Source organism: Filicampus tigris, chromosome 8, assembly GCF_054856515.1.
Source record: "Filicampus tigris isolate MCC_2025a chromosome 8, RoL_Ftig_1.0, whole genome shotgun sequence".
NCBI lineage: Eukaryota > Metazoa > Chordata > Actinopteri > Syngnathiformes > Syngnathidae > Filicampus > Filicampus tigris.
This window is the reverse complement of record NC_141224.1, coordinates 9,434,507-9,461,382: the sequence shown is the minus strand read 5'-3', so window position 1 is coordinate 9,461,382 and position 26,876 is coordinate 9,434,507. Positions and strand designations below refer to the sequence as shown.

Here is a 26,876-nt window from a genome sequence, read left to right as displayed (position 1 = left end):
TATATACGTATATGGTGTTACTTAATGATTAAAACAACAAAAAAGCAATATCACATATGAGAAGAGGTACTCACCAAACTTTCTAAAACTGGGAGCTACTTCCAGCGTACTGATTTCATGTTCAGGTTTACTAGTTAGATATCTACTTCTGAGGCTACATGTCATATGTACAGGTTCCTCATACCATGGCTGTAAATAACTATTATGTTCCCCATCGGTTAAACCAGGGGTGGGCAATTCCAGTCCTCGATGGCCGGTGTCCTGCTTGTTTCTGTCTCTTCCTGCTGCAACACACCTGAGTCAAATGATCATATAATCAGCAAGGTCTGCAGAAGCTGGATAACGATCCTGATCGTTTAAATCAGGTGGGTTGCAGCAGGCTGACATAAAACATGCAGGATACCGGCCCTCGGGGAACCAGAATTGCCCACCCCTGGATTAAACTGAATATTTTTTTCCCATAAATTGATTCTGATTCAATCACTGGTTTGGTCCATGACATTTCATAATTACGCAAAGAAATTGTTGATTATGGTTTTCCAAAGTAAAAGCAGATGTTTGCAAATGTCTTTTTGGATTGAACAAAGATGATCCGTCGACTTTCATAGAGGACTAAATAAATCGGATATTTATTGAGTAGAAACTGAAATCAGAAGGTTTGGACAATATTAAGTTGAAAAAGGTCTCTAAACGATTGATCAATGTCAAATTACAGTAGCTGCCGATTCATTCATTTTTCATTTACATTTTTTTCAACATATCTGTACTGTACCCTTAAAAACACATTTCTTAGCGCTTGTTCTCACTGCAATTCTCCAAATTAGAGTCACAGCGTGCTTGCTTCAAGTTGTTTATTTGTCACTACCAACAACACGTACAAATAGTTAACTGCAGACTATACTGTAGAAAACCATATAACATAATTGTTTAAAAATATGCTATAGTGTGGGAGCACTGTTTATATGTGCCTGCCTAAAAAGTGAACACGCACACCTTCGTGCCGGAGACAGATGGCGGCGAGGTTTGCCGGCCGGTGGAAGACAGACAAACTCTGCTGGAAGCCGACAATATTTTTAGACTTATGCTGACAAGGAGGCGTGCAGGAAGTAGACACTACAGCACTCGAAAAGGGTTGGGTGGGGGTGACGGGAGGACTGGATGGAGAGAGAGATTTAGAGAACGGGCCGGCCCACCGGGAGTCATTAATAGCAGCACATCACACACTGGGCCAGATGAAAGTAGAGTGCGCGTAAGTGTGTGCGTGCGTGTCAACTGGCCTCAAGCTTGAAATGCAATTAAAGCTTGAGAAGCGTGGACAACGCCCCCGCCGCTGCCCCTCAACACTGCAAGACGCGTACATGCGTGCCACCAGCTTTTCCGCCTCCTTGTTGAAATATTCAAACTCTTACGCAAACCTTCTTCAACTCACATTTTTAACCCCCGCCCACCAGCACTGCCCGTTATCCTCCGCAAACCAGGAAGTAGTCTGGAAAGGGATTCAAATTTCTCTCTTTATTTGGTGTATACTTTTTTCATCCAATATATCATCATCACTCTCAGTCTCAATGTAGAAATATCATCTCATTGTATTTACACCCCCCCTTGGATAACAATGGCCCTGCCGTCATCCTCCGTGAAGCAGGATATAGACTGCTAACTCAAATTTCCATTCACGCATGATTTTCTTCTTCATATTACTGTAAGTATCATTTGAGAAATATCAATTGTGCTACCCGTTATCTTCCGCGAACCAGGAAGTAGTCTAGTAACTGACAAATATTTAAAGTGCTATTTTTTTCCCAATTTATCAATCTTTTACAGCGATAGTGTCAGTACTGTTGGAGAAATATTGCATCATTGAGTTCTTTTTTGTGATGTGAGTCCCCCAGCTAGACAACAGAGTCGTTAAAGGGGTTGATATGAAATGGTAAGTTTTGCTAGGTTATCGGTAATACGAGTAGGGTATGGGTATCTATATCAATCAGCGCCATCTAATTCCTTTTAGTGTCGTAAGGGTTGGGACAAAATATTGATTTTAGAAGGGTTTGTTATCTCTTACAGTGCAGTACTGATCTACCAGCATGCTGTATCGATATTTGGAACAATTATAATTGTTATAATAATTAATCACACAACTATACATGATTGCTGTAATAAAAATATTGTACACTACAAACACCCATAATATTGATATTGACATGCCCCTGTATCACATTCAAATGTGTCATCACACAAATGCTGTTTCATGATAATATTGTGATGTATCATAACAATGTTCAGTATGCGGTTCAGCATTGCAAAACCAGTATCAAATATTGATACTGAATATATTTATTATCATGGAATCACTGTGTTTTGATAATATTGATATCATGATGTATTGCATCACTGCAAAAGCACGTATTGGTATTACAATACAGTACAGTATATCATACATGCTGGTATAATCTCTTGGGTAGCAATACATAACATCAAATGTTAAACTTTCTTTGCAGTAATTGATCTGATTGTTTTTTTTTTGTTTTGTCAAAGTGCTGACGATGTTTAATTTCGTTATCTGAGTGCTATGATATACCCGATATGATCGTTGATATCGTCAAGGATTATTCTACAATCACAGTGACAACATATTGGGATGTATCAAAAGAGACACCAGAATCAAATATACAGTATACCCCAAGTAACTTTTGTCTTTACACCAAGTAAACCTTACACTCTGACTTTGGCTTTCACTGGAAACTGCGTGAGGAAGGCTCGGCTCGGCCTAGTGTCCACCTGCCGGAAGCAGAAGAGGCGCGATCCATGCAAAAGGGGCGTTCATGTAGACTCGGAGATGCCTCGCATAAACGCGCGAGGGGTCACAGGGAGGGTGCCGCCACATAAAATCTCCTGGACCGGTCACGATCCGAGCCGAGCCACCCCATTCTTACTCGTCCAAAGCGTCGCTTGTGCGTAAACGCATCATTGTAGCTTGGCGCAAATGTTGACGGTGTGCAAGCTGTGTAGATGGTACGTAAACTGATCATTCTGCTGCGGATCGAACCGTCCGAACCGGACTATGTCAAATAACAAACACCGTACACACATGATGACAGACGTTCGTGATGCAAAGTGCACTTACCTTGACTTTGAAATGAAAAAATAAGAATACAAAAAATAAATTATACAGTCCAAATGTGCATTTTTGTTCCTCTTCTCTATGGCTTTTTCTGATCGAGCTTCACGCCGCTATTTACGTGCGCGTGCGTGCATAAACGGGACGTTGGCACGCACGTCAAAGCGAAACGACACAAAAAAGATGGATTGCTACAAAATAAATGAGACAGACATGCACTATATACAACGACGAAGCGGTAGAAGCCCCCTCCTCTTCTCTCCTCCTCCCTCCCTTACAATCTGGGGCTAATTCCCTGTCGACGTCATCAGGATGACGCACGCATGCGCACAAGTCAGGTCTAGGCTCCATCTTGGAACAAGTGCCTTGCTTGTTTTTTCGGCGGCGTTTGGGTTCGAGGTGTTGGTGGTTATGGTGAATATGACAAGTGAGGAGTACAAAGCTGGATGGAGGTGCGGGCAGGCCAACATGGCGCAGTGGGGTTAAATTAAAGACCTTGGTAGAAGACTAACGTACACTACTGTCGCCTCAATCACAAAAACACCAACACGCAGTTCAGTTGTATTTTACTTTTGGGTTCAATATGCATTCATCTAAGAACTGTTTGTTTTTTAACATTTATTTTGGTACAAACGTGTTGTTAATGTTAGAACTGAATAATGTATTAATGCATTACATTACAATAATGCATTACTACCCCCCTCGGCCCTTCTAATTTATCATTCTTTTCCATTATCGGTTTGTTCTACTAGTCATTGGGTTTCATCTGGATATTTTTCCTATTATATTCCAGGCTTTTCCAACCTTTTATCAGTTTGTCTTCTTTCAACCATGTCTGTCTTTATGGTCTTTTCTACATTTTTAATCTTTCCATTTCCATTCCTTTCCTTCTCCATTCTTTCATCAATTCCTATCTTTCCCACCACTTTCTTGAATAATTTCTGTTCATTTTTAGATTTCTCTATCTATTACGTTTCTTGGATTTATTCAAGTCTTCTCCATTATCTTCTTTCATATATATTCCTTTTCCACCCCTTGTAGTCCCGCCTTTTGCCTTTTTCTTCTCCCAAACATGTATTCCATTCTGGTCTTTCATTCTGTATTTTTCATGATTCCACACTATTTTATTTGTCTTTTCTATCCCCTTGTACTTTTGTGTGTTCTGGGCGTTTTTTCTTTATAGCCATTTTATGTCATCATTAGTCAATTCTTTTACACGGTATAAAAAATAGATGGGTGAACTAAAACTTTCAAGGCAACAAACGTTGATTAAAAAAAATTTCAGTTGGGCAATTCAACTAAATATTTTTATATTTTCCTGTTGTAAAAATTGGCTTACCCGCAACTCACAACAGAGACAAGAGTTTACAGAACTCCTTGAAGACATACGTAAAAACAACTTGCTTGCTTTGTGCTAACATTGTTACCGTAAATGTACATTTATTTTTAAACCGTTCAAATTTATGTTACTGTTTTAGCCCCCCCCCCACCGCCCCGCAAAAAAATAAATACAGTGTACCTACTCCCATTTTTCTCATCTATTCACCATTTCCAATCCTTTCTTCAAATCAAGGCTTTTCTTCTGTTCATGGCTTTTGCAACCTTTTTTTTTTTCTATTCCGGGCTCTGCTCTCATATTTCTATAAATGGCTAATTGCAGACAGACTGCGCAAGACTTCACTTCCTGCTCCACTGCTTTTGCCATCCTTCCATTTAACCCCCATCCGTGAGCAACGTGCACTTAAGTCCAAATGTCCAATGTCAATATGCACAACTTTATTTTAGTCATGTCATTTGATGATAACGAATAATCCGTGGTGAAGGTACTGTCGTATTAACGTGAGGATTTTCTGTACATCTCACAAGAGTCAAATGTCCATCGATATTTACCAACGTTGTGTTGAAACTGTTCATGATATACATAATTATTACATGTACAAGTCACATAAGGTCAACGAGTCTCACAAGAAAATGAGACATACAGAGCAGGTTAGAAAAAAAAGTTAAATAAAATTGCCTTGTTTTAGTGGATTTGAGTTGCATCTTAAAAATGGATCGGATAATTTAAAAAAAAAAACACAGAAAGTTGGGCATTTTAAAGAATTTTGATTGTTATTCTGAATTTAAATTTAATTTTGAGATGAAAGAATTGTGATTCATGTTGGTGTCAGGATTATCCTTGGGGGAAAATTTGGAGACAAAACAATGTGATAATTCCAAGCAAGTGAAAGTTTAGTCGGATTTGCCAATGGACGATCGTTTACAATTAGAGGCGGATCAGCCTATAAACGGGTACTACTAACGACAGCCGCGCCCCCACCCCCCGAAAACAAGGCGAATGACGGACGACGAAAGGGTACCCACGTTGCAGCCGGATGACGAATAACGGATGCTCAATTTTTAGTAAAATTCCCAGCTATGTCAATTTCAAATGTTGTAAGAGGTGCGATCTTCAAATGTAATACCGGTAATTTTGTTTACAAATTATTCACCTGCAGTCCAACTTCTCTGATGGACACAAACCATCACCATCACAATGGACAATTAAAACGTCAAAAAAAATAATCATCCAAGGTGCACAAACTTGTACGTGTCTATCTATGCATGAGTTGAAACAACATAGCCAGGCTGGCATTGAAACTGGTATTTGTTCTGTAGCAAGACACACTTCAAATTTAAAAAAAAAAAAATTAAAATCATGATCAAGGGCAAAGTAAAAAGCGAGAGCGAATTTAAGATATTTCTTCTACAAATGCCTATCAAGCGATTTGGGAGTAAGGAATGAGCAAATGATTCTCAACGCAATCTCCACCATTTCCAACTCCCTAATCACTAGAGAGGGATTTTTATACAACGGACAAAATGTTGACTTATCAAATTCCCGACATAGCCATGATCTTTGCTGTAAACAAAATGTAAACATTTGGGATATCTGGCTGAAAATTCAAAGAGCATCGTCACGACGCGTGTTTAACGCCATCAGCGCTCAAGTTTCAGATGGGAATAAATAACAGGTGCAACGTCAAGCAACGCCAGTGAAGACGTAAAATGTGAAAATGGGGGCCTGGGGGGTGTACATGATACACGTCTCACTGCATTACATGAACAAATATGGATGAATCCCCCCCACTTCCTTCATGCTTAACCGCCCATTAGGCTAACAAACGTGCAACGCTAATGGATTCCCTTAAGAGTGCACGTCACAATTCAAACTAGCTTGTGATGCTAACAGATACACACCCTTTTTCCTCAAAGGAGTTGATGTAGTTGGTAGTAAAAATGCTAAAGAATTCCTACCAGCTTAGCCATCAGGAGTGAATGAAAGCTAGGTAGCATGTGTGTTATAGATTTGAACTGGCTTACAATGCTACTTGAGGCCTGTCTCTTTACCCCCAAAGGAGCTCAGGTGAACAATAAGGTGGACTAATTAGTGGAACTAAAAAGTCCACTAAAAATTCCTAAATAGTGATTATGAAGTAGGAAATGAGTGAATGATCGCGAACGCTACTACTCCATAATCACTACAGGCCCATAAGGGATTTTTTTAATGTAGTGGACTATTTAGTTGAAAGAAAAAAAAAAGTCCACTAAACCCCCACCCCGTTTAGTTGTTCACTACTTTTGATTGCAAAATGGCCAACTCAATATATAGGACAGTAAGGACTCTATGCAGCGGATAGGGAGTGAATCCCAACACGGCCTCAGTGAACACAAGTGTGCTTGTATACACTTCAATAGCCATGTTTGTAGTTTTACTTATAGAACTTGTACTACAAGCTGAAGCTGCGGTGGTGCTGCTTTGAGAACTCCTGTTGCCGCTGGCGGGCGCTAACGTGGCTCAGCTTGTCCCGCCGCTCAACCGCCCGGTTCTGGTCCCGCTCGCCCTCCTCGCCCGTCACGCTGCCGGCGTCGCTGAGGTCGCCCAGGTGCTCCACCGAGTCATACTTCTCCAGGTCCGAGGCGATGGTCTGCAGGCTGAAGACGGACAGGGAGTCCGAGCCGGCCCGCTCGCGCTCCTTGTCCTGGTCTGGCCGGTCGCCGGGTGGCGGGCCAGCGCCGCCGCAGGCTCTGCCCTCTTTGTAGGCGTCGGACTCTGCCCCCACGGGGGGACTGCGCCCTCCGGGCATGGGGGTGTCACGGCCCCTCTGAGCGTGGATCTGCTCGCTGATCTGCTCCAGGTTCCGCAGAGCGATGGAGTAGCGGGTCTTCACTTTGGACACGTGCTGCTCCAGCTGGACAACTTTGGTCTTGTGCTCCTGGAGGACGTGCATACACACACACACACACACAAGCCGTTATTAGCATATAAGTGGCTAACACAGCTAACCAGGGTTCCTACATCTCAAGGCTAGTTAAATTCAAGACTTAAGACTTCTAAATTCTGTTTGAAATTAAATTTAAGAACAACTTGACAATGTTCTTAATGTCCCATGTTGTCCAAAGTTGCGACAGTCCCTAAAATGGGAACCCTGGCTTCTCAGAAACCTCTGTGTCCGCTGACTCCCTCTAACAAGCGCCTCACCTCAAGTATGTGGTTAAATTGCGCCTTGAGCTCAAAGTAAGGTTTGGATTTGAGGATGGCTCTCCTCAGTGACTTCTGCAGAGTCTGCACACGAGCCTCAGCCTCTTGACACGCATGAGTGACACGCATATGCTCGCGCTCGCTGCGGAGACGCTCCTCTTCAGCCTCGTTCACCTGCAACACATGCAAGAGGCAGTAAGGACGACATGCACGCACACACACCCATACACAAGGAAATACTTCTCCTGGCAACTTGTGGGTGTTGTCACCTTGGAGGTGGCGTGGTTGAGCATCTCCTGCCAGGTTGGGTCCAGGGTGTTCTTTCCATCCGCCATGAGGCCCTGTTCTGCCACATACACCATCTCCCTCGCCGCCGTGTGCATGGAGACGGCGCGCTCGTAGCTCAGCGCAGCCTTCTGGGTTTCCTGCTGAGCCTGCACAGGGATCAGCACAAACACGTTTTTCAGACCCGACACACGGGGACCGCCAAACACATCATCAGACCTGGCACAGAACAACCACCACACTTTATCAGACGCCTCACGGAGACCACCAACCAAATTGTGAGACCGGACACACTGGGACCACACACACAAACACACGTTATTAGACTCGACACACAGGGCCCACCACACCAGAGGCAGACCGATATGGTTTTTTTTCAGGGCCGATACTGATTATTAAAGTCGAGAAGGCCAATAGCCGTTATTTGGAGCCGATATTCATTTTCAGTAAACAGGAAAATACTGGTAACAAAATCTCCCAAAAATATTGATTTTTCTATTACTACTATTACTATACCTTTTTGAAAATATCCATCTTTGTTATACAATTCCAACAAAAATTTCAGGAAGCACCCAGGGTCGTCAGCATGTCTTAAAGTTCAATGAAAACTTAAAAGCTCCATAATAGTTTTCGTAAATAAAGTCCTCAAAAATTTCAAAATGACAGAAATGTTCAACTTTCACAAATCTTTGTTTTGACTTCAACACAGTTTTAAATTGATTCATTATCGGCCAGCAGATTTTTTCAAAAGGCCGATGCAGATATTCGTCAAAAGGCCAAACATCGGCCCGGCCGATAATCTTCTTGGCTGAAATGGTGATGAGCAGGTTAAGGCCCTCCAGAACGTCCACATTCACACGTTATCCGACAAGACATATTCTAATAGGCCAATTCCTAATGTTTGTAAAGATGCAGGGATAATACTTTCAGAATTCAAGTGACTACTCTTGTAGTTAGGTATTTTTAAGAGTCTTGGTTTCATCTTTGCAGCAAAGTTAGTTCGAGTTTCATCTTAGCTCAGTAGAATAAAGATACAGTGCTTTCCATTTCAGGCCATTAATCCAAGCAACAGAAAATTACACACTTCTTAGTTAGATAATCAGGCCACTACCTCGATGACCATTTTAACTCATTCAGTACCAGACTTTCTCAGACCCAATGTGAAATTACATATTTATTTTTTAAATAAATTTACCTGTTCATACAAATTACTGCCACCATTGGGTCACAGTTCACCTCAATCTAATTTTCGATTGACATTTCACAAGTTCAAACTATTGCAGTAGAGAAGAAGGCGGAAATCATCACTCAAGTAATTTCCTGTTTTCTAAATGGCTCTCTTTTTTCACTTGTGGTGCCATCGCAGAAGAGTTCATCGTTTGCCATCCGTTTTAACATGTGATGATTTTGTGATTTGTCATTGGTGACATATGCAACTCGTAACACTGTAAAATGAGAATGTTTGTTTTTTTTCTTGCGCTAACCTCCTTGGCCAGTCGCCGGGCCTCGTAGTAGGGCCTGGCCTTCTCAATGCAGCTTCCCAGTTGGGAGCTGTGAGCGTTGAGCTTCCGCGCAGATTCTGTGAGAATCTTGCGGTATCCCGACCGGGCATCCTGAATGGGAGAAGCATCAGACACAGACGATTAGATTCTTCTCAAGTGGATACCATGATTGGATTTTGCACTGGAGTGCGACGGGAAGCACTCCAGCACGTCCAAACTATTAGCATCCAGTGCAAAGCTCTCCGGTTTCACTGTTGCGATAAATCATATTGATTAGCAGTGTCTGGGAAGATGAAGCGAGTGTTTTAGCAGTAGAATTCCACTAAAATTAAAAAAAAAAACGTAAAACTCAAGATGCTGTTGTCAACTTACATCTAATTCCAGCTCTAGCTTGTTTATCTCGGCGCTGGCTTCGTTTAGGTGCTCCAACTCTTCCTGGGGGGCAGGGGGGGTGAATAAATATTTTTTTTCTGTTAAGCCATAATTTTTTTCTAAGAAAAAATCATAACCTTCCAAGAATAATACAGTCAAAAAGCCATACAAAATTGTTAGTCATATTTTTAAGGCATAGTTGTATAATTTTGACAAAAATAATTGTAATCTGACATGAGTGAAGTAATATGTTTTCAAGAAAAGTCTTGTGTTTGTATATCACTGTTTTATTTTTTTTGTGTTGTATGAGAGAGACGGATTATGGTGCAAGTGTACCTAATTAATTGTACCCTCGGCAGAGGTAGTAAAAATACTCACACTGATGTACAGTAAAACTGCAGGTAGTGTACTTAAACTTCGTTACTACGTGTGTACCTGTATGCGTGGGTCCAATTCGTCGTCGTAAGGGCTGTGAAGCTGGTCGCTCACTTTAGTCGCTTTATCGCCTCCGACGTCATGGCAGCAGGTATCCCTCGGCGACAACTCCGCGGCCGCCGTTGGCTCACTTTGGGCGGCTTTCCCTTCTTCGTCCCCGCCGGGCCGAACCTCCCTCCAGTCTCCGGCGTCAGACTCACCGGAACCGGCGGGGCTCTCCCGCAAGTCGCCTGGCTCCATGCCAGGCCAGGCAGTTTCGATAACAAATGCCAAAAGGGCAGATCCCGTAACTTTTAGTCATACACCGGATATACTTTCAAGAGGTTTATTGAGATAAATTGCGAGTAAATGAGGAAATGCGACGAGTTGTGGTGGATGCTAGCAGGCTCCAGAGCTGCCATATCAAATCACACCGAGTCACTTAGCAACCGGAGCTAAACTAGCCCGCACACTGACGCGCTATAGCAGGACTGGAACGTCACTAACATGTCCACGCTTGTCTTTGTGGCGTAAATAACACGACGTTACGGCACTGCGAGAGCGTTCACCGTAGCCGTTATTTCTTTGTTCCCTAAAGCGCTTCATTGTTGAGTTTGTCCGGGGTAGCTAACTAGCTAGCTGGCAGCTGCAGGTTTACATCGTCAAGTGAAACGAAGGAGCTGAGCAGTAGTATTGAGAATTGGTGAAGTTTGGGCTGACACGGCTTCCGTTGTTACACGGAAGTAATGGATAGGAGCGGACAGTCGTGTTTCTTTTTAATGTCATGTGTTCATGAATTGGGATGTATTTTTTGTCGAGTTATTTAAAATATTTAATACAGCAGGTTCGTGCGAAGCAGCAGAGACATATTTTGTAAAGAACAAGTATTGATCACGTCCAGTTATGTGAAAAACAGAAAACCACAAAAGTACAATTAAAAATAAAACACCGAGCTGTTGTTTTTATTACAAAATGCCCAACCATTGAAATCTTCTGGTAAATACTGATCATCATGAGTTGAGATTGTCACAGCAGAACCACCAAAGCAACAGAAACCCTCACCAACAAAATATAGTATAAACTATTCCTATCCGTAACAGACATAAATAAGACCATGAGAGTTTTGCAAATAATTCAAAATTGGACCCTTTTAAATTGTATACAAAAACTGATCTCAAAAGAATTACACAGCAGTTGAGCAGCGCTTTTAAGATTACCTGAGTGGAATTGGCATGAAGCCATTATAAGTGAAACCAGTGATTAGACCAGTGATTCCCAACCAGTGTGTCACAGGAAATTGCACTTAATTGGCCCAAAAATTATTAATTTGGTACACATAACGTATCTTCGTTCAACTATCTTGGCCAGCTCATACTGGTCGGTGGAAACATCAATAGTAATTCTCTCTCATCGACTAACAACATCAGCCAAACGAGTAGAAATAAAACTTTGGACCTTTCCGTATGCCCAAAATTTTAATTAAAAAAAATTGTTTATTTATTCATTATTTTATGTTATGTCAAGGGAGCAGTCAGTTCCAACTGAGATCATACTGGGTCCATCCCGGAGGTGGAGCTATGTAGATCCTGCGTCCTCTCAAGAAGATTGTGACCACACCTATGTAGCCGGTCCTTGCCACACCAGACTTGAAATCATCCATGATGCCCAGTTTTTGGGCAAACACTTTGAAGCTTTCCTTGCTGGAATACTGCAAGCGGAAGGGCCCACCACCCTCCAGCGCCCCCTGCTGGATTTTCTCAAAAGTGACAGTGGGGGTGTCATAAACCACCTTCTGGAAGCTCTTCTTGTACACGTCCTCCTTCAAGTAAGCCAGATTCAGTTGCGTGAAAGGCACAAAGTCCGAGTTGAGTTTAATGTATCGCAGGTACTTGTCGTAGAACTGGCCTAGGCTAACACCCTGCCGGCCAAACGTCAGCGTGCGCGAGATCTCAGGCCGGATGCATGCGCGGCCACGCCGCTGCTCCGGTTTGCGTATCCAGTCGTCCCAGAAGGCAGCGGGCCACGTAGGCTCCAGCTCCTCCCAAAGCTCCCGGAGCAGCATCCAGCCAAGGCCCGGGAAAAAGTCAGTGCGGTAGAGTAGGCGAGAGCCCGCCGGGTCCACGAAGCCTTCCCGGCCGTTGTCGTTCCAGGCCGACACGCACCACAGGCTCGGGTCCGACTTGAGCAGCGGCAACGTGGCGCTGAAGTACTCGAAGAAGTCTGGTGCCACCTGAAGGAGGAGAGCAGAGTGTCACTTCAGGTATACAAAACGGGTGGATGATCAATGTCATGTCATCTTATCTATTAACATTTTGGGGGTAAGATATTCACGCTTTATTTTGTAAAAAAAAAAAAAAAAAAAAAAAAGTATATTTCAGAAAAAGCTGTCATTTTGAAAATGAAAAAATTAATTAAGACAATTCTCAATCTTACGAGAGTCAAGTCATTTTTGTACTATTTTCTAACAAGACTTTAATAAATACCTCGAGGTCGTCTTCCACAACGATCACAACAGAGTATCTGTGGAAGACTTGCTTGAGAGCCCAGCGGTAGTGTCTGGAGATCTTGTAGTAGCCCTGAAATCTTTTGTGCTCCGGCGGCACCTCCACGTCAGCCAAGTCGGGGTGCATTAGATGAGTGACGGCGCTTCCGTACGAGCGGATCACTTGGGCTGTGTCGGCGTGGCCGCAGTCCTGACTCACAATGATGGGGAAGAGCTCGGCTGAGGGCCGGTACTGGATCAACTTGTCCAGGCAGCGCCGCACCGTCACCCGGTTGCACGCCATCACCAGGACGGGGATGACGGGGACGAGCGGCGGCGCCGGATTAAGTTTCTTCTTCTGCCAGGCCCCCTTCACAGGCTGGAATTGTTGGATCTGCATCAGGATTTTGTTCTGGGTCTCCAGCTCCTCTAATATGTCAGCCACGCGCAGCAAATCGGCCTCCACGTCACTGTCGTAGTCTTTGGCCGCTCGCTTCCCCACCTGGTCAGGAAGTCTGGCTCGCAAAAGCAGAACCAGCACAGCGTTCCAGGTGAGGAACAGCAAGGTGCCGTAAAGGATCACAGGAGATCGCTGGCAGCGCATGGCCCGCCAAGATCAAACCATACACAGAAAAAGAAGCTGCAAAGAGGGAAGAAAGACCACATTAAAAAAAACAAAAACATTTATTTAAGATTGGACTTTCTGGAGAGGCCCCCATGTCACAGGCTAAAAAACAAAACTGTGATTGGTTGAACAGATAGATCTGTGTAACTGAAATTGATTGCTCCTCCAAAAGTGCCCTGGAAGTCTGACAAGCAAACTGAATTTGTATTTTGGGAACCGAATGTACAGAATTGAAATTTCCGTGAGGATCGAATACAGATTCAGAGAAACTGAAATACATTCCATAATTTTAAATTCAGTTTCAACTCAAGTTTATTGGACTTCAGTTCCAAACGAATAAATTCAAATTACAATGGTACAATTCGGATTCAGTTGTTAAATGCACTGACTCAAATTAAAAAAACTAATTCAAAATGACCTATATGATGAAAGTTTGAGGTGTAGTAGTTAGATGCCTCCTTTTGCCATCTACTACAGCAGTCAGAATGAGAAAGTGTTTTATTTTATTTTATCTGAATATTTGTGTCAATTTCGCACTATATTCATCCTTGAATTGACTCCAAAATGAGCTATATGATGAAAATTTGAGGTGTAGTACTTAGAGGCTTCGCTTTGCCATCGACTACAGCAATCAGAATGAGAAAAAGTGTTTTACTTGACTTTTGGTGAATATTTTTGCCACACAGTTTGATATTGGCCCTTGAATTGGCTCCATCGCTCCAACCGTTATGACTGGTTGTTTACGTGATGTAGCAGTTGCTCTGCAGTTGCTATGGTCTTTTTATGCTTTGTCCTTTATGATGTCATATAGGCCTGAAGTCTTACAGTTTTAAAAGTTTGAGTTACACAGTGACACGTCAGTACGTACAACCTGCGGATGCAAACGCTATTCCAGTCCTGAACCCTGTTCTTACTTTGTATTTTTGTTGATAAAGACTTTTTACTCTTCAACTTCCGTAACATATTTGCGTGTGGGCCCATCCCCCGATCCCCACTTGACACCAACTTCTCCAAAATGACCTATATAATGAAAAGTTGAAGTGCAGTACTTAGATGCCTCCCTTTGTCATCTACTACAGCAATCAGAATGGTAAAATGTTAATTACCCGATTTTTGGTGATTATCTTTGTCTATTTCTGACACCCTCGAACATGAAATTTGTGGACGATCCCTAACTCGTGAACGTCTAACGTAAAGCCAACTTTTTCTCACTTTCAACTCACGCCCCACCCTTCTGATCAGTTACTCAACTTCTCACCAGTGGTTGCTGCATGGGAAACAAACAAAGCGCCCCCCCCCCCACACACACACACGCACACCCCCCCCCCCCCCCACACACACACACGTTGTGCTGACATTTGGATGTTAGACAAATCGGTTTCGCGTGTATAAAACAGTCCTCACCGGGAAAACAGAGCCGTTTTTTCGTTTGTTTTTGGCCATTTTGTCCGCTTTCTCTTGGACGAACGGCGAGTGGAGACGTCGTTCTCGAGCAAATTTACACGGCGACGGAAGCAACTCGTGGGCTCTGAACGTAAAGTTGAATTTGTACGCTAAATACGCTAGATAAGTGAGTGAGAGGAAGCAGAGGGAGACGGGCTCAAACTAGACAACTTCCTGCTTCATCGACGCCTCCTTCTCACCTTCATCCACGCCTCCCTCTCACTGAGTTAGTGTGAATGCAGCATCAGACTTTCCGCAACTCTTCCGCCTCCAAAATCAGTGCCGGAAAAAAATATATAATTAAAAATTAATATTATTATTAATTAATATAAATAAAAATCACCAAAATTAATCTTCAGGTCCCCACTCACTACGCCAGGGTCATTTTTATTTATTTCACATCTGCTTTTTAACACCATGCAGATTCAAACTCTCTTGTAGACTCATTGATATAGGGGTAAATGGAGGTCTCATACATCTGGTCAGAAATTTCCCGTCTGACCGCCGTCAACAAGTTCTTGTCAATGATTCCCGGTTCGATATCACTGTTCTTTACACAAGTGCTCCACAAGGAGCAATATTATCACCCTTGCTTTTCTCCTTATACACTAATGAATTTCAAATGTCCCAGGACAAGTTTAGTCTGTTCAAGTATGCAAATGATATGGCTTTTATCCTTCTATATATATATATATGGTGTGGTTCAAAAGAAATAACCTGTGGGCCAAAAAATAAACAAATAGAACATAAAGTAAATAAGGGACTGCCAGTTTCAGTGTTACATTAGAAACTTTAGAGACTATTTAAAAAAAAAAAAAAAGTAAATGGGCTGTATTTTTCATAAACTGTGGTGACCAGGAGGTGTATTTTTTTTTTAATTGAAGAGTACCAAGTAAAAATACAATATCCGTAATAGCAGTAAACATTGTGGAACATTTCCCTGCCATTTGTTTACAACGCTACAACTGCGTGTAGCTACGCCCTACGATGGAACTCGCCGGCCTTCCTCGGCAAGGAATGCATCTGGGATGAGAGCCGGCGATAAAGTCAAGTTGAGCGGGAGAGACGCCTAAACGGGACTGGAGAATTTAACCAATCTTTCTGTATCTGTGTTATGTGCCAAAAGACGAACTGACGTAATGAACGATCGTGAAACTTTCAGCATCGCTCCCTTTCAGGTAGGTGAAAGGCGCGTTTGGAATCCAATTTCCATCATGTCATAACTTTTTGTGTGACTTTTAATACTGTAAATGCCACACAAGCTACTATAAAATTGAGCAGAAATGGCCTAAAAGTGTACTGGGACATCACACTGGGTGAATGCTGGGTACTGTCCAAGTGCTAAACATCCTCCATGTTGCTAGGCATCAAATTCATTACATACAGGTGACAACTATTTTTATACAGTCAAGGCTTACTTACATAAGACAGGGCAGCTTGTACACTCTGAGAGGCCAACGTCATAATTTGCAAAACAATTGAGCCACACTCTTAAAACTGCTGGGTCCAAAGTAACCCAATTCGGGTGAAATAGCTAACCCGGCACAGGGTCCAAAACGGATCGAGCACATTGGGTTGAGGATTTGACCCAGCACATTTAGTCAAGATTTTAATCCAACAAGGGGTAATAACTACCCATACTGATGAGTTAAACCTGGCAAAAAATGGATTACCAAATTATAAACTATGATGTGGTTAAAAACACTTACTTAAATACCAACATTTTAAAAGAAGACCCAACTTTGCCCTGTCAGATATCGCCACAAAAAGTGATTCACATGATAGGTTTTGGAACAGTGTTTACACCAGATTCCCTTCCTGACACAAACCACCGTTTTTCTGTGGGTGTGCCAGCCACCCTGACCAGAATTGAAATGCGCTATATAAATAAAATTGTATTGTATTGTATTAATATTATAATCTTAAACCCAATCTGCTGGGTCAAAAGAATTTAGTTCGAGAACACAGAACACCTTTTTTTCCAGACAGATACCCAGACAAAAATCACAAAAAATGTCAATCAAGCGGCCACTGTATAGCCAATTACTGCCAAGGAGGACTTACTCAATGTCTGATTGTTTTTTGCCTTAAAGCGGAAGTCAAGTCAAAAAACACTTTTATAATATGTTCAATGCGGACCCGCTAGTATAAACACAGTATTCTGATTAATATTCCGATTGTGGAATATGAATTAATAACCAGCAAAACCCACCTGTTTTTATCCATCTCAGGAGGCAGCCATTTTGTCACTTGCTATCGACTGAAAATGACATCACAGTTGCGCAAGGCTCATGTAACGATCAATCGTGGCTCAACTTGCAAACGTCACATAACCAAAGTCAGAAAACAGGTGCACAAATGCAATACTAATCAGAATGGTGTCTTTACACTAGTGGGGGCGCATAGAACATATTATTGTAAAGAAATGTTATGTAGTTACTTCCTGTTTAGGTATTGGTGCTGGTATCTGCTGATCCACGAGCACCCAATAACTTAAAATAAGGCCAGTATCGCCCAATACTGATACCTGTTATCGGTACTCGCCCATCCCGAAAACATAATCCAATTTGCCCAAAGTCCATCTCAACCCAGCGAGTGGGTTATGGAAACAACTCTGCATTTTCTAGTGTGCACTGTTAATTACAGCTGGCTAACTCAGTGGAGTTAACCCACTCAGTTCTCAGTGGCTCAATCATAGAAAATATTTTAAAGTGTCAGGTTTAGCAATTTAAGGCACTTTTTTTCCCCTCACATACACACATCATCATCAGCAGCAGCAACATCATATCGGTCAATGACAGAGACATTTTTTAACATGTTTTTTACCTCTTGTTGCGAGTATTTCTTTCTGTTCGCCGAAAAGGGCTCACAAAAGTTTTTTTTTCTTGCTCAATAGGTTGAAGTCCAAATGTGCAAAATACACGCGCAGGCCGCAACTTTAGGAACACCTGCACCACCACGTGTTACACTCGTGGACAGAAGATAATCAAAATGTTTTGGAGGTGGACCTCATGTTGAGGTCGTTTACTGAAAAATTCCACACAAACACACACACACAAAACAAATGTCAATAAATAAGACAGGGATCACGGTGCGTCAAGTTCAAGGCCTTGGACTGTCAGTCGGGTCCGCTTTTGGGGATCTTCTGTCGGGAATCATCTCTCTTAATCTGGCAAAAAAAACAGATGAACAGAAAAAATGAATATTAGTTGGATATGGATTTCATAAAAATATTGAAATCCTTTCTTTTAAAGGTGCTGGCAAAACAAACTTTCGAGTGTAGCATACCACTGTTTGCACAGGATGTTCTGTCTTTTGTGTAAATTCTACATTAGTTATATAAAATGTTTACTTAAGATTTGCAACGCTCGCAAATGTTTTATATTTAAGAAAATCAGTATGAATGTCACCTGTTACATGCGTGGCATCATTTATATCATCGGATATTTTTGGTCGAAAAATGGTTGTATTATTTTCTAATATTTTTATTCATTTCTCCCATCAAACATGTTCGTATTTTGCATGTAATATTGTTGGTCTGCTTTGTGTTTTTTTTTTTCCATTTTATTTCATTCTCTATTTTTTCCTGTTTTGTATTTTACAATATTTTATTTTTCCTCTAATACTTTAGTAATAAGTATGTATGATTCAAATGATTCAGGTTATATGCATCTGGGACGAGAGCCAGCAAAGGTGGGCCCGCATCATTCCAATTTAATCATTGTAAATTGGGTTTTAGTCTGTTTTGTATCATTTTTATTATATTTATATTTGTATATTTATGTATCAATATTTTTATTGTATTACGGCGTTTCATGATGGTTCTTGTCGTGCGTCACCTTGCGATGGCGCCCCCTGGCGCATCCGCAGAGCAAAGCCAGCCTCCGTAACACAACGTGGGTCAGCAGAAGTTGGAGAGAGTGGCAGGTGCTCCACAAAGTACCCCATCTGACCTCCCCGAAAGACGGCGTCGCCTCTCCATCGTCACGACACACTCCCAAAACCCCACACTTGTGCTGCTCACACGCGTCCCGTACGAATACTTTAATTTGACACGGTCGAAGCAGCCGGGTGACGACGACGACTGCAGCGGCGGGTTGACGAGCACCTCCCGGCCGCCTGGTGCTAGCTTCGAGGCCGCGGGGCGCCGCTGAGTAAGCGTCCGATTCCGGGACGCCTCTCCGCGGATCTCCGCGGTGGGCCCCGCCGTCCTCCCGCGGTGGTGACTCGTACCGCACGGACAGTCGATAGGTCGACAAAAAACTCTCTCCGCGGCCGAGCGAGTCGCGCCGAGTTCCGCCGGCCAACGCGGGGCCGTACGCCGAGGGGGAGCTTCGCTTGCTGGGCGGATTCCTGGTCCACAGTGTGCCTCGACATCGGAGCACGGAGGTCAGGGCCGAGGCGGAGGGAGTCGAAGCCATGGCGGTCTGCGGTGTTCACAAGACTCGGCTGACTCGTTCAATCTCTGTCCCTCGTTGGTGGTTACAGGGGAGGAGGATGAGGGGAGGACGCCGGGTGGAGGGGGGTGGGGGGTCATCTTGGGAAGACTGACCTATTTGTTGCCAAAGCTCGGGAGGGGTGACGGTGTCATTTTAATACAGAGACTATAAATATAGTACTATAATTAATTCCTAAGTTGAAGACTTGGCAAGAAGACTTAGTAGGAGATTAAAACATATTGTCAAATGCTATATAATGATTCAAAATTATTATTCACTTAAAACTTAATTGAATTAAAAATGTAATCTTTTTTTTTTTTTTAATTTTTAAAGTAACAAAAGTACGGAAATAAATTAAGTCTGGTCAAGTCAAGTAATCCACAAAGGGTAAATCGAGGCAACCGGACTCTTGTTTGGTTGAAATTGTTGCATTTTTTTTTCTTGTTTTCCGAAAACATTCAAATATGACTTAGGCAACTGTGTTATTAGGGTAACAAGAGACCCGGAAAGGACGGAATTGGAATCTGGCTTTTGCAGCTGGAACAGACTAGAACTATAAAACAGCTACAAAATAGCATGGGTTTTTTTTTTCCCATTAAAAATATTTGTCTGAAATCATCTTTCCCAATTGAAATGAATTGAAATGTAATTATTGTATTCCAGCCTTGCCCCCAAAAAAGCAAACATTTTAAAAATATATGTTGGTTAGAAAACTAGCACTCTACTTTTGCTTCAATTCTACGGATATTGTGCTGCTCTTTCTGGTACGCGCAGCTTGGCCAACTGGGGGAAGCATCAATTAGATATACGGATATACAGTACATGAAAACGGTCAGTCCTCAGTAAGCCACAGTAATGTTAGTCATTCTTCCATTCAATATGTGTTTGCATCAAGCTAGCAGACTTAAAGGTTATGTGGTTGTTCTAAATACGCAACATGTCATTCTCTTTGTTTTATGTTTAGTTTGGCAGTAAACATTAACTGGGAGTAGTAATAATAACTGTGAAGCCACTTTTTTGATGAATTATTTCCTATTTGCCAAACTGCTGCATGTTGTGCAGTGAGATGAGTCAAATTCCACTTCTACTACAAAAACATTAGATTGCCAATTTGCAATGAATGCTTACTTCGGCTTTGTTGTCATGCACTTGTCCCATCTATCTGTCCGTCGTCTTGGTGTCAAAAGTTGAAGAATCCAGATAAAAGCGTCAATCACCAAGTGTTGGACTGGTTTGGCTGCCTGCAAGGGAGCAAAGAGAAACTCACTTGAAACTTAAAAGTCTTGTGGTGTGTTTACAAGACTAGAGGGCATGCTCACATGTCTCAAGGAGGACAAGAAGACGATGATGAGCATACGGGCTTGGCCTCCGATAAGGAAAATACAGTAATGTACAGATAACACACAATGCTAGCACCGCAGCTAGCTGGTTAGCATGCTAAACCTGCACATGTACATCTTGATTAGGTATGGGAATTGCACATTTCCTTGAAAATCAACACTCATTTGCATTTTTATTGAAGTTATTCGAATACTGTATTTTAAGTAATATTTTTGTATTTTTTAAGATATTTGATCTACTGTTTTTAGCCTTTTTATATGTATAATTCCCTGTTTGTGCTGGCTATATCGTGTTTTTTTACATATATTGTATTGTATTGTATTGTATATTCTTTATTTGCGGACACGGGTCCATAAAATCAACACAAGAAAAACAAATAGGAAAAAAAAGAACATAATAAAAGAGAAAGGATACAAAACTACATATTAAAATTGTATGATTCTTTGACATGTCTCGTTGACAGATAAAGGTAAAAATCAGCTCAAGTGTGCAAGTGAGAGTCTTTGTTTCGCCAAAGTGATGTTATACAACAGTGTATCATTTTTCTGACAGCGAAAGTGAGAACAGGTGCTAAGGAATACTTGAGAGCGTTCATAAATTGAAGTATTTTAATAACATGTTTTTTTTAAAAGCATATAGGAGGCCTAAAACTATATTTAAAAATACTTTTTGTGGTCTCTCTATATCACAGATTTTCACTCGTAGCCGGTCGGTGTGGAAGTCCCTGCAAAAGTAATTTGTATGGGCTGCTATAATTGAATATTTACAAAGAGGGTATTTTCAATAAAATCACACATAAACATGTGGCTATGTACAGTTAGCTGGCCCATCAAAATTTGTAGTCTGTCACAACACATTCCCTCATCTTTGGCTTTCACAGTTTCACTCCACTGTGCATACAATTTGAAGTCTGTGCGTCCTTCGTTAGAAAAATGTCACCGTCCTCGTTTGGCTTCATTTCTTCACCTCACCAAACACGAGAAGCAGTCGTGCTTAATGTGTTAAAAAAAAAAGTCACAGTTAGGGTCTGAACATGGGTAGAAAATTCCGGTAAATTTCCACGGGAATTAAGTTGGTAATTTAATGGAAAGGTATCCTATTCAAGCATAAATATAAACATTTTGTGTTGTCATAAGCAGTCATTTTTGCAAAATTGCATTTTTTCCCCCTAAAGCTTGCTTATAGTACCAATTTTTGCTCGCAACACAAAGCGAAAAAAAAAAAGAAAAAACACCAACACCGAGAAAGGCATATAGTGTAAGTGGATGTCCTTGAGAATTAAAAACCCCAAAAATAAACACGTTGTGAATTTTGCTATTTAGCTCCTTGTTGTCCAAGTTGTGCAAAAAATACTGAAACACTGAACAAAAATAAAAAGCTTATGATGGAACGTTTTAGTGGTTTTAAAAAAACAACAACTTGGCCCATGCTTAACTGAATCCCCAACTTTTAGTGAGCAGTGTATTTGTTTAGTTCCCTATTAAGAGCCAGCCTCCATTTTGGTAAATTCCGGGTTTATTCCCCCAAAATTCCCAAGAAAATCCCGGAAATTTTGCAACCCTCGTCATGGTCCTGTCGTGAAAGCGTCCCGTGAAGGCGGCGGAGGCGTCGTCTGGTTCCCAGGCGGTGGCCTCGGGTTGGTGGTCACGTTAGGGATGATGACAAAGGCCAGGATGCCCACCAGCAACAGCGCCACCGTGATGGTGACAACGGTGGCCACCGTGATGTAGTAGCAGCGGTCCGAGCGGAAAAAGCGGCGGATGCGCCCGCGCACCCTGTTGGGCGGGCGCCCCACGTCCACCATGGTGGCGGGCGCCACGCCGCCCTCAATGGTGTCCAGGCGCAAAGCATCGGCGGGCGCCGCCTGAGTCTCGTGGTTCTTGTGCGGTAGGGTGACGACCCCGATGTTGACGGGGCTGCTGGGCTCGGGGTTCTTCAGGAGGAGCTTGCCCTTGCTGCGTTTGAAGCGGATGGACTTGGCGCGGCGCATTTCGGGCGGGAGCCTGCCGATGATGTCCTGGTTGTTGCCCAGGCGGGGCAGGTCCTGGCCGTGCGGGATGTCGGTGATCTCGCGACACACGGGGCACGACAGCGTCTTGAGCTCGGGCGCGCTCACGTTGATGCGCGCCAGGCACTCCAGGCAGAAGGTGTGCCCGCAGGCCAGCAGCTTGGGCGTCTTGAAGGTGTTGTCGTAGGAGCAGAAGCAGATGGCGCACTCGGGCTCCTCGCCGTCGCTCTCCTCGGGCGGCCGGCGGCGCTCGCCGGTGTCGGTGTTCCTGCCGTGCTGGTGCTGGCGCCGGCGTCGGTGCTGGTGCTGGTGCTGGTTGGGCTCCCCCGAGCGCCGTTCTCCCCGCCGGCCTCGCTCGGAGTCGCTGCTCCTGGACCTCCTGACATTTTGCGAACGACGGATGTCCATGCGGGGCTTGACATTGGCGGGCGGCCGGGTGTCGTGGCTGTGACTACGACGAGGCCGCCGCCTCTCCCGCTCGTCGCTCATGTCGGCCGTCTGTGTTTACCAGTCGAGGGTTTCTGCCGGCAACAACAAAACCGGTTGACTTAAAACAACTGGCAAAGTAGGAAAATATTCTGGGTGAAATGTTTTTGTATGGTTTTATAATATATTGGTCTCATATTTTTGGTTTAATACATTGATTAATTTTCCAATAATTTGGTCTAGTAGTTTTGTATTATTTGATATTTTCTGTTTAATAAGTTAGTCCATTTTCTTATATTTTTCGTGTAATATTTGGTTTTATTTTCAATTATTTTGCCTGATATCTTAAATTATTTTTTTTTAAAGTTGAATATATTGGTCCTAATATTCTTATATTATTCTCAATTTTTTTTCTATTTCGTATTTTTGGTCCAAAAAAATCTATTTTTTCCCCAATATTTTTTCAAATATTATCAGTCAAATTTTGAATATTTTTGTGCAGTATTTTGTTATTATTTCAAATTTTCCATCCATTATCTTGGGCCTAATACTGTTGTATGATGCTGTATGGTATTTTGGTCTAATAGTTTCCCTCTTTTGGTCTATTAATTGTGATTATTCACCAATATATTTGTCTAATATTTCTAAATTATTTCCAACATATGTCTGCTTAATATTGTAGGCACAATATTATTACTTTGTAATATTTTTGGCCCAACAATTTTTTCATTACTTTTGAGTAATTGTGTCCAATAGTACTTTCAATCTCAATATTTTGGGCCCAGTATTGTTGCGTTCTTTTCTTCCACTTTGCCAAACATTTTGAATTTTTTCCCATTTTTTTTTCTGTTGTCTTGTGACATTTATTTATTTCTCATGTAATGTTTTTGGTTTTGGGGTATTATTTTTGTATTATTTTCTAATATTTTACTTGTACAAACACTAATATTTTTTCACCCCCCCCCTTAATGTTTATATAATTGCATATTTTTCCAAAATCAAATACATATATTATAATTTAATATTTTTTTTGTGTTATTTTCATTTTTCACCTATTATAGCTGTACTATTTTCTAATATTTTTGACCAAATATTTTTTTTCTAATATTTGATGAATTTTTTTAATCTAATATTTGTGTATTTTCCATCCGACATTTTAGTATTAGATGCGTCTCCGCTTTGTCGTTGGCCAGTAAAGCGTTTCCGCAGACAGCAACACGAGCTGTTGACTGCCAACAACTGGCAAAGCAGGAAACGAGCAGGAGGTATCCAGCCCAATGACACCCAACATTGTTTCAGCGTTGACTCTTTAGTTAGCTCATACGTTCTATTTGTTTTTCAGGCTTTCCTACACCTACGTCAGCGTGCATGCCTGCGGTGGAAGTGCTTCCCATTACAGTCCAAACCTAAATTTAGGCCACTTAAATCCAATGAAACCTGAACATTTTCAACTTTAACACGAGTTCAACCAAAACCTTCTGTAAAAATATGCCAAAGTTTTTATTTGGAGGGTACAAGTGATGGGAAAGAAGGACTTAAAATTGAGCCAGAGAGAACTTAAGTGGGGTACCTTCATTTTTCAATGAGAGAAAAAAAAACCCCATATCTTTCAGGTGGTCTCAATCAAGGTCTAGTTCCAACTTTGAGGGGGCAGGACTTTTCCTGTTTCATCAGTGCAACACTGGGCTAACATCCCAGAAAGAGAGGTTCAGAGATTGATAGAAGACGCAGAAAGTAAGTAGTGTATTGAGATACAAGTGACCAGAATTGCAAGTTTATCCAGGAATGAAACAATATACGAAAAACTGTGAACAAATTGGAGAGGTTGGTAGAATCATTTCCAATGTTCATTATTGCTACTACGGTATTCAGTGCAAGACACAAACAGCAGTAGAAGAAGAGTTGAGACACGTTTTGTATTTTTCATCTCATGCTTTTGTATTGTCCTTCATCCAAAACTTTTGTCCAATATTTTTGGGGTCTAATATTGTAAATTCTTATATTGAATATTCTTTTAATCTTTTCTCATAGTTTTGCCTAATATTTTCTAATCATTGTAATCAAATTTGTGTGCATCTTTCGTCTGTTTTGTACACTTTTTTTCAAATATTAGACATTACATAAAATTTTTTGGAAGGAATCTTTTTTTGTTTTCATATGATTTATGTATTTTTCAACCAATACCTTTGTGTTTTTAGTAGTATTTTTTTGTTTTTTTTCCGGTTTGTGTATTTTCCATTTAATGATCTCTGTTTGAATATTTTTGCATTATTGCAATATTTTCCCAATTGTATCTGATATTTATGTATTATTTTCTAGTATTTGTGCATTTCTGTCTTACTTTAACTGTTTTTTTCTCATACAGTATTTGTGTAATTCCATGTATATTTTTGTTTAATTTTATAATATTGGTATATTTGTGCACCATTTTGTAATATTTGGGTATTTTTCATTGAATGTTTGCTTTTCTTTTTTCATTACTCCCCAATATTTTGAGCATTAGTGCTTTGTCTCTCGTCAAACAATGGTGCCTCAAGTTTGGATTCGAGCCCCTCTCATCATTTTGCTTGCATGCTATAATCTTGATATAAAGTTTTCATACATGTAGGTCATTTAGTTTTATTGTACGACTGTAATACTCCAGCCCGAATTAATTCACTTCCTACGAGGAAAAGGATAACATGTTGGAAGTCTACCAGTTTACTGGAATTTCCAATTAGTGTCTTCATTCTGACGTCTGGGCACAAGAATTGTATTCACAAGCCCAGAGCTGTAAACCTCCACTTTTTTGTTTGGAATTAGCTAAATTAGCTAATGCCAACTGAAAAAAATATTATAAACATATTAGAAGGAGACTATTTGAATGTCAGAAGCTGGCACAGACACATGTAAACAAATGTAAGGAGTAAAATTAAAAAATAAATAAATACATAAATTACAGCCACCTGAAATCAAGTACAGTAACCAAGTACAGTATTTATACTTTACTTCCCACCACTATGAAAAAGTAAGAATATAATCACAACACACCTGTGGAGGAAGTCTCACATCAGCAGCGGTTCCATGGGTGCACCTGACATAAAACTGGGCTGCGCTGGCCTTCCGCTTTCATTCCAAGTTTTGCTGTTATGTCTTGTTTTCTCACTGTGACACAGCACCGCCTTCTCGGGAGGGGCACGCCCCCACCTCCTGCCCGCCTGGCAGCCGCCTCTGGTTGGACCAGTCGGACCTGCTTCGCCGTGTGTGTACGTTTCTGCATGAAGCATGTCAGTCAGGTCTGGCCTAACATTTTACAACATGGACACCGCTCACAATTGAATTTCCGAGGATGTCCACTTGGGTGTCTTTCTGTGACTCTTCCAGTCTCTGTGACACTCTAAGCTTAATGGCCACTTCCATCCTGTTTGAAGCCTCGCAATGACCACTGTTAGTGTTATATTGAATTTTACTCCATAACACTGTCTTAACTTTAATAAATGACAATGGCATCTTGCACATCTTATCATAAATAATGTTCGATGATTATAATTCTATTTGTTTTTTTAAACCATTTTAGTTTTTTAATAGTTATGTACTTTAGTTGTTTATATATTTATACAATTTTGAAACTTAAGGCGCCATCATTAGGTTACTCCAGAGATATTGGAAGAGTCATAGAAAGGCATACACGTCTACGTTCGTGGAAATTTTCACAGGGACTTCAGCCCAATATCGCTCACATTTTTGCATGAAGTGAATCATACATACTGTGTAGCTCCAGCAAGTCCTTAACCTCCATTGGCTGACAGGTGTGATGGATGTCAGCAGGCTGCATATTTGCACAGGCGGCGTCACGCGCGATACAAATCAAGGAGGACGCAGCAACACTCTGCCGACACTTCATACCCGTCATACCTACGCAT

The 26,876-nt window shown here is 41.7% G+C and overlaps 5 protein-coding genes and 1 long non-coding RNA gene across 12 annotated transcripts in view; 1 reads left to right on the top strand and 5 right to left on the bottom strand.

Annotated features, from left to right (window-relative positions):
• Nucleotides 1–4,573, bottom strand: part of gabbr1a (gamma-aminobutyric acid (GABA) B receptor, 1a) — a 72,844-nt gene extending 68,271 nt beyond the window's left edge. For 2 of the 5 annotated variants that reach the window (XM_086038238.1, XM_086038241.1), the window contains exon 1: nucleotides 75–93. The gene's annotated coding sequence lies outside the window, so the exon portion shown is untranslated. Of the gene's footprint in view, nucleotides 1–74; nucleotides 95–2,713; nucleotides 3,067–3,121 lie in introns of those variants that run through there. The other 3 variants (XM_086038242.1, XM_086038243.1, XM_086038239.1) reach the window with 3 other exon arrangements.
• A 296-nt stretch (nucleotides 4,574–4,869) lies between these two features.
• On the bottom strand, nucleotides 4,870–10,943 carry sh3bp5la (SH3-binding domain protein 5-like, a). The gene is made up of 6 exons (XM_086036947.1): nucleotides 10,232–10,943; nucleotides 9,797–9,859; nucleotides 9,407–9,535; nucleotides 7,907–8,071; nucleotides 7,638–7,811; nucleotides 4,870–7,371 (listed from the first exon to the last, which is right to left on the bottom strand). The coding sequence occupies exons 1-6, from the start codon at nucleotides 10,469–10,471 to the stop codon at nucleotides 6,886–6,888; spliced, it is 1,257 nt and encodes a 418-aa protein (XP_085893073.1). The 5' UTR covers nucleotides 10,472–10,943; the 3' UTR covers nucleotides 4,870–6,885.
• Nucleotides 10,944–11,151: 208 nt separating this feature from the next.
• Nucleotides 11,152–15,063, bottom strand: mgat1a (alpha-1,3-mannosyl-glycoprotein 2-beta-N-acetylglucosaminyltransferase a). Of its 3 annotated transcripts, none has more exons than XM_086036945.1 (3): nucleotides 14,961–15,063; nucleotides 12,694–13,332; nucleotides 11,152–12,440 (listed from the first exon to the last, which is right to left on the bottom strand). In XM_086036945.1, exons 2-3 carry the CDS (start codon nucleotides 13,294–13,296, stop codon nucleotides 11,742–11,744), a joined length of 1,302 nt encoding a protein of 433 aa, XP_085893071.1. In that variant the 5' UTR covers nucleotides 13,297–13,332; nucleotides 14,961–15,063; the 3' UTR covers nucleotides 11,152–11,741. The 3 variants fall into 3 exon arrangements, with proteins under 3 accessions (XP_085893071.1, XP_085893070.1, XP_085893072.1); XM_086036944.1 differs by lacking the exon at nucleotides 14,961–15,063 and adding an exon at nucleotides 14,722–14,954; XM_086036946.1 differs by lacking the exon at nucleotides 14,961–15,063 and adding an exon at nucleotides 14,424–14,561.
• A 603-nt stretch (nucleotides 15,064–15,666) lies between these two features.
• Nucleotides 15,667–24,444, top strand: LOC147143382 (uncharacterized). The gene is made up of 3 exons (XR_015087708.1): nucleotides 15,667–15,938; nucleotides 24,135–24,239; nucleotides 24,317–24,444. It is a non-coding gene; the product is annotated as an uncharacterized LOC147143382 (long non-coding RNA).
• LOC147143383 (uncharacterized) lies at nucleotides 17,587–20,296 on the bottom strand. Its single transcript, XM_086036950.1, has 2 exons — nucleotides 18,600–20,296; nucleotides 17,587–17,929 (listed from the first exon to the last, which is right to left on the bottom strand). Exons 1-2 carry the CDS (start codon nucleotides 19,179–19,181, stop codon nucleotides 17,879–17,881), a joined length of 633 nt encoding a protein of 210 aa, XP_085893076.1. The 5' UTR covers nucleotides 19,182–20,296; the 3' UTR covers nucleotides 17,587–17,878.
• On the bottom strand, nucleotides 21,135–26,288 carry rnf183 (ring finger protein 183). Its single transcript, XM_086036949.1, has 2 exons — nucleotides 26,005–26,288; nucleotides 21,135–23,069 (listed from the first exon to the last, which is right to left on the bottom strand). The coding sequence occupies exon 2, from the start codon at nucleotides 23,035–23,037 to the stop codon at nucleotides 22,105–22,107; it is 933 nt and encodes a 310-aa protein (XP_085893075.1). The 5' UTR covers nucleotides 23,038–23,069; nucleotides 26,005–26,288; the 3' UTR covers nucleotides 21,135–22,104.
• Between the last annotated feature and the right edge of the window lie 588 nt (nucleotides 26,289–26,876).